Here is a 7271-nt window from a genome sequence, read left to right on the forward strand (position 1 = left end):
ATATATATATATATATATATATATATATATATATATATATATATATATCGGCCAGCTTCTCGGCCGATGAACTCTCTCGAATGGGCAGAAAATGGGCACTCTTGGTCAATCGTTCCATGATGACCCAAATAGCGTTGAAGCCACTTGTCTAGCTTGGTGATAAAATCCATCGTGATCTGCTCCCATTTCCACATGGGAATCTCCAGAGGCTGCAGCTTGCCATGCGGCCTCTGATGCTCGTCCTTGACCATTCTGCAGGTCAAACACCTCTCGATGTACCATGTGATCTCCCTCTTCATGCACGACCACCAGTAACTCGGTCACAAATCCCGGTACATCTTGGTGGCCCCCGGGTGAATAGAGAAACGAGACTTATGAGCCACCTACAGTAAAATGTGTCTGACCCCGCCAGACATCGAAACCCAGACCCAACAACAACGGGTCAACAGTCCCCGACTATCCTGCACAAATCTGGTGTTCTCGCCCCTGATCCTCTCAAGCTTCCAGTTCTCCTGTTGCATACCCTCTGCCTGAGCTTCCTTAATCAAGCTTACAAGTGGAGAATCCACATATATCCTCATACATGCAGCTGGAACAGAAGATCCAACCGAATTGCGACTTAGGTCGTTCGCAACCACATTCACTTTACCCGGATGGTAAAGGACCTTGCAGTCATAATCCTTGACTACGTCCAGCTACCCGCGCTACCTCATGTTAAGGTTTGGCTGATCCATGATGTGTCTCAGACTCTTGTGGTCCGTGTATATGGTATAGTGGACCCCATAGAGATAATGTCTCCAGATCTTGAGAGCGAACACTACTACTCCCAACTCAAGGTCGTGTGTGGGATATCTCGTCCCATGCGGCTTCAACTTCTGCGATGCGTAGGCTATTACCCGTCCTTTCTGTATAAGGACTGCTCCTAATCCTGTGACGATGCATCACGGTACACCACAAAATCCTCAACTCCCTAAGAGAGTGTCAAAACTAGCGCCTCGCAGAGTCGTTGTCGCAAAGTCTTAAGTGCAGTCTGCTTCTCAGGGCCCCACCGGAAATCCACCCCCTTCCTCGTCAGACGAGTGAGGGGTATCACAATCTTGGAGAAATCCTATATGAACCTCTGGTAGTACCGTGCCAATCCCAAAAAGCTCCTGATATCCGAGGGAGATTGCGGAACCTCCCACTGCATAATCGCCTCAATTTTGGCCACGTCGACTAAAATCCCCTCCTAGTTAACGAGGTGTCCAAGGAACTGAACCCCTCGTAACCAAAACTCGCACTTTGAGAACTTGACATACAACCGTTCTCGCCTCAAAACTCCCAATAACTCACAGAGATGCTCTTCGTGCTGCTCTCTGGTCTTAGAGTATACCAAGATGTCATCTATAAACACAATGACTAAGCGATCGAGCATCAGTCTGCATACCCGATTCATCAGGTCCATAAATATCGCTAGCGCGTTGGTGAGCCTAAATGGCATCACCATGAACTTGTAATGTCCATAACGAGTCCGGAAAGCGGTATTCTCCACGTCCTCCTCCCTAACCCTGACCTGATGGTATCCGGACCTCAGGTCTATCTTGGAGAACCAAGATGCTCCCTACAACTGATCGAAAAGATCATCTATCCTCAGGAGTGGATCACGGTTCTTCACCATTAACTTGTTCAACTCCCGGTAATGAATGCACATCCAGTGTGAACCATCATTCTTCCTGACGAAGAGAATCAGCGCACCCTAGAGAGAATTGCTCGGACAGATGAACTGCTTGTCTAACAATGACAACTCCTACATTTCGGGTGGTGATATTTATTTAATCTTATTAACCAACTTATAATCATTATTAGAAAAAAATTGAAAAGTTATGGGAGTTTCAAATGAATGTTGTGAAATAAAAAATGTTTTCTTTATATATATATATATATATATATATATATATATATATATATATATATATATATATATAGAGAGAGAGAGAGAGAGAGAGAGAGCTAGGTTCAAGTATTCTAACTAATTATTGTGCAAATATCGTATGCTATGAGAATGATAAAGAAAATATGTTGTTTGATAATATAAATACGTTCAATCTTACATAACTATTGTCATTACACACATTCTCACTAATTAAATCGTCTATAACGTTATTATACACTTATTATTATTATTATTACTCTCATTTCTGTCAGAATATTGTTAGAATGTTTATTTGGGTCGTATTCTGTCAGAATAAAAATGAGTGAAAAACGATGTGTGGGAACAAAAATAAATAATAATTAACGATAATGCATGAAAATGACAATATTTTTGTAAGGTTGAACGTATTCGCATTACTAAACAACTTATTCTCTTAGTAATTATCATAGCATACGTTATCCACACAATAATTAGTTAGAATAGAATAACCTATATCTATGGTAGATCAAATGCAAAAATTAAACTTATTGAAAAATCTAATATCGACTTAAAATTAATTACTATAGACATATATTATTATTACGGATATTTTTATAATGTTTTGAACGTTCAACCTAAAAAAAGTATGACAAAACCTATTACAGTTTTTTGGTCTTGACTGGGTAACTAATTATAGAGCTGACAATTCTCGACACGACACGCAACATGACCCGCGACACCACACAAAATAAATGAGTCTGGGTTGAGTTTTTCAACCCGCTAACCCGCCAAACCGCCAACCCGTTTATTAAACAGGTCATATATGGGTTTCTCAAAAAATAAACGGTTTGACCCGCTGACCCGTTTATATTCTTAATAAAAAATTATATTATTTTTAAATGTATTTATGTATCAAGTATTAATATTTAATAAGTATTATATAATATATACCATTGATTCATAGACCATTTGACTGTTTTGACATTTTGACTCGTGGTGGATGGTCTAAGGTCATAAGTCGTGACCTATAAGGCTAAGTCTGTAACATGTTTCTATGAATGTTTTTAATTTTCATTTGGATGTTTAAGGCTTAAATGTCTAAAATTCAGACCCACGAACCCAAATCTGACCCACGAACCCGCCAACCTGTAAACTCGTATAAATAAATGGGTTGGCGGGTCATATATGAGTTTATGTTCCAAACATACCAACCCGTGACCTGTATATTTAAATGGGTCGTGTTTGGGTTGACATATTTTGACCTACCAACCCGCCAACCCGAATACGACACGATTGTTAGACCTAACTAATTACATGATGTTGTCCTTAGTGGTGAATATACATTTTCAAAAGGTTTATACGGTGTTTAAATTATAATAAATTAACATTTAGAATGACTTTAAAATTATAATTAAAAGTACATAACATTACCTTCACCGATCCAAAAAACTGAAACAACACAGGGGCTCGAATGTTATTCATCATAGGAGAAGGGCTAAAATGCAACATTGTCCGTGCTTCTTTTCTGTTACCGTTGCTCCACGAAGAGGTTCCCAGTCTCAGACGCCTGAACTTTCGTAGAAACAAAATCCAATTCGAAAAGAGAGAGAAACATCAAGTAGAATATCTTCATTTCTTGAAGGAGTAAATCGTTTGTTAAAGCTTCGATTTTTACAGGAATGCGTATAATATATACCCATTTCCTTTTAGCTACGGAGATGGTTGTTACCTTTTCCATGAATTTCTAGGTTTTTGTTTGACATGGCAAGCTCGGGTCCGAATGATGAAGTTGTTTCATTGGAGCTCCCTGCACCTCCTGGCTGGAAAAAGATGGTTCTCGCTTTCCCCATCTCTTTACTTGTAATTATCATATTGTATCATAATCATATATGCAGGCATGATTTATGTGATTTTTTTATTACTTTTTCTGCTTACTTTTCTGTTTAAGTTCGTGAATTGGGTTCTGTGTGTAGCTGAACTTTGCAAAAGGATGAGCTTTTGGTGATAATTTGGTTCGATTTTGGTGGGTTTCGAAACTTAGGGCTTTTGAGCATGCTCTTAAGAAATTTTGGTAGTCTTTTTGTTTTGCTATCTTGTAGATGTATATGAATGCTCGTTTGATTTATGTGAGTTCCTTTGATCTTCTACTTACATTGTTGCTTAATTTTGTGAATCGGGTTCTGGGTTTTGTTCAATTTTGCTAGAGGTCGAGTTTTTGGGGGTTATTTTGTTCCGATTTTGATGGGTTTTTGAGCTTTTGTGGTTTATTTAGAGAACCAAACTAACCTACTTTGTTACAATTAAAAAGTAGTAATCTAGAATCTAATGATTATATTTGAGGGTTGGGTTTCCTTCAATTCTTCTTTCTATTTTGGTAACTCCTTTTAATGATTCTTGAATTAGTATGGATACAATCTTTACTCCCACCCAAAAGTTGATTTCTTGAATCAGGGTTGCACAAAAACAACAATGACAAGTGATTGCCATTTGCCACTTTTCGAGTGATTTTTGTTCATATGTTATTTAAGGCCAAACAATAAAGGATATAACATATAAACACAACTAGTGGATGATCTTTGTATCTTATATGATGTCCTTGTGAGAAAAAAAGGGAACATTTTTAATGTCGCATTTAAAATTAGCTAAAAGACAAAAGATTGCAAAAATTTCCGTTTTGGGTAACGATATAATTGAAATCTACTTCTTGCTCACTAATAACTTGTTAAATATCAATAAAGATTACTCATTACTCTATTTTGCCCTTGTTGACCGAAATTTTCGATATTTGACTATTTTTGGATTTACATGTAGTTTTTGCCAAAGGTAGGGGGGACACCAAAGAAGAATGAAATTACGTTCACTGCCCCTACGGGGGAAGAGATCAGTAACAGGAAGCAGCTGGAGAAGTACTTGAAAGCACACCCTGGAGGGGCAAAAATGTCAGAATTTGATTGGGGAAGTTTTGAGACCCCGAGAAGGTCTTCAAGAATCAGTGAGAAAGTGAAGTCAACTCCACCATTACAAGAGACTGAGCCTATGATGAAACGGGCTAGAAAGTCTTCAGGGTCAAAGAAGGGTAAAAAAGAGAAAGAAGATTTCCCCGAACCAATCACTGACATAGATGTTGAATTGAAAGAGGCTGGAAAAGATATGAAAGATGACGAGAAACAAAAGGAAAATGACAAAATTGCCCCTGAAGAGGAAAATGACGAAATCGCCCCTGAAGAAACCGAAGGAAAGGAAAACAATGAAGATGAAACCGAAGAAGAGGTCAATGAAATCCCAAAAATGCCCCTGTTGGATGAAGCTACGAATAAGGTCAACGAAGAGAAACGAGCTGATCATCATGCTGCCATTGCAAACAACGAAGGAGAAAGCCGTGATGCAGAGCAAACAGTAGCAGTTAGAGAGGCTGAGGGGCAAAAGGGTAATTTTGAGGATGTTTCTGACAAAAAGGTGGAAGAAGAAGAAGGGGAAATGGGAATCCATGGTGGAAAATGGTGTCAAGCCGCTAGGGCATTAGGTAAGTATGTATGCATGTAATATTGTTATGTAAGAAGCTAATAAGCTATCTTTGTGTTGTGGTGTGTTGTCAAGTTGTCATGGTTTTGGTGGTTTGTTTTGAGCATGTTTGACTGTAGAGCTCTTTTTTGGTCCTGATTTAGTTGAATGAAAAGTTAATACTTAATACATATTAAAAATGATTACAAAAATTTGCATAAAATAATGTAAGAGATGTAATTATCTCTATGTTTTGGGTGCCTTTTAAGTTGTTTGAAATGTTTCTTTTCTTTTTTGATATATTTTGGGTTACCTTTAAATTATTTAACCGATGTTTTCTATAGGCAATTTTCCTTATTTCACTTACTCCACATGTTAGAAATAGATATTTAGTTGTAACAAGTAAAAGCCAATAACCCATTTCCCTTTTTTTTTTTTTCACAAATTTGCTACTATGTTTGAATATTGTACATTTAGAGCGTAATAATTTACATATCCTAAAAAAGTATAGTGCAGATTCTCATTTAAAATAGAGTGGTAATCGACAGGACATAAAATAAAATTGTGAGGAAATTAAAATTTGAATTTGTTATTTGTTGTGTTTGTGGCAAGTATAAAAAACATGACGTAGTATTGTGTTTGTGTTCAAAAGTCAACACAATATTAGTATGTATCTCTTGTGTTTTGCATGTTTTATATGATTAATTATAAAGTAAAATAAGTTAAAGGTTTATTTTATTTTTTCTTTTAATGTTTGTTGTGTTGAATGTTTTTATCGTGTTTTAATTGGATCATTTTGTGTTAGTAAAGCAAAACATGGTATCGTGTCGTGTTTGTGTTATATAAAAAATTGTTGCATCGTGTCAACTAAAACCACGACACAACTGTCCGATTTGACACTCATAGTTTCGAAATAGTCAATTTTCAAACTAGTATTATTTGTCTTGTATTTATCTTTTCAGAAAAGTAGTTCGGACAGTTTTTTCCAAAATAGTATATTTCGAACTAGGATCATTTGTCTTGTTTTTAGCTTTTCCAAAAATACTATTTTCGAGCTAGGGTTAATTTGAGATTAATGTAGTTAGATGTCTCTAGTTATATAATATGTCTTCTAAACTTAGAGATTCTGATATTATATTTGGCAGTAGTTGACCAAATATCAATCGGTCATCAAACAAAACCAATTTGGTTCATATATGAGTTCAAGCCCATCAACCCTAAATAGGAACTATTGTGAAACATCTCGATGATGAGGTATTCTCAATTTTAACCTTATGCATGAAGGAATATTGCATTTTGACCCTTGTGCATGAGAAAGATTGCATAAATGGTCCATAATGGCATTTTGGTGATTTTGGCCAAAGACTTAGTATGCTGGGCATACATTGTGTATGTTGGGCGTACTTGGGCGGACCTTAGTACGCTAGATGTACACCGCGTACGCAGGGCGTACGTGGAGGATCCTCAAACCCCAATTTTTAGGGTTTGGTCCATATATAAACATCATTAACTCCTCATTTCTCATTCACTCTTCAGTCTCCTTGAGAGTGTTCTTGAGCTTTTGTGGGTACTTTTGGTGATTTAGAAGGAAGGAAAAGAAGAAAGGACCACCTTAGAAGAGTGAGGCACCTTAGATCTAGAATCTATTCACCATTTGGCATCATCTTAAGGTAAAAAGTTCTAAACTTGATGATGATTTGTTTAAGATCTTGTTAGCCTTGAAGTTGTGGACATTTTGGTCCCATTAGCTTGGCATTACGAGTATAGGTTACTCTAAGTCATTTGAGCCATCCTTTTAGATATTTCAGAGTGTTGTGATGTATATATAAAATTATGATCTTGAGTGTTGTATGTAATCTATGTATGTGTTAGATGGTCT

At 36.8% G+C, this 7271-nt stretch overlaps 1 protein-coding gene across 2 annotated transcripts; it reads left to right on the forward strand.

Moving 5' to 3' along the window:
* Positions 1-3436: 3436 nt before the first annotated feature.
* On the forward strand, positions 3437-5604 carry LOC111892954 (methyl-CpG-binding domain-containing protein 10). Of its 2 annotated transcripts, none has more exons than XM_023889030.3 (2): positions 3437-3751; positions 4703-5604. In XM_023889030.3, exons 1-2 carry the CDS (start codon positions 3653-3655, stop codon positions 5432-5434), a joined length of 831 nt encoding a protein of 276 aa, XP_023744798.1. In that variant the 5' UTR covers positions 3437-3652; the 3' UTR covers positions 5435-5604. The 2 variants fall into 2 exon arrangements, with proteins under 2 accessions (XP_023744798.1, XP_023744799.1); XM_023889031.3 differs by having other exon boundaries at positions 3438-3724.
* The last annotated feature ends 1667 nt before the right edge of the window (positions 5605-7271 follow it).

This window comes from Lactuca sativa, chromosome 7 (assembly GCF_002870075.4).
Source record: "Lactuca sativa cultivar Salinas chromosome 7, Lsat_Salinas_v11, whole genome shotgun sequence".
NCBI classification, from domain to species: Eukaryota; Viridiplantae; Streptophyta; class Magnoliopsida; order Asterales; family Asteraceae; genus Lactuca; species Lactuca sativa.

What these genes read in the sequence shown, in the direction of transcription:
- LOC111892954 (XM_023889030.3), top strand. Translation starts at nt 3,653, where the DNA reads ATGGCAAGCTCGGGTCCGAATGATGAAGTTGTTTCATTGGAGCTCCCT. An exon ending in CTTTCCCCATCTCTTTACTT is followed by an intron (nt 3,752 to 4,702) that starts GTAATTATCATA and finishes ATTTACATGTAG; the next exon opens with TTTTTGCCAAAGGTAGGGGG.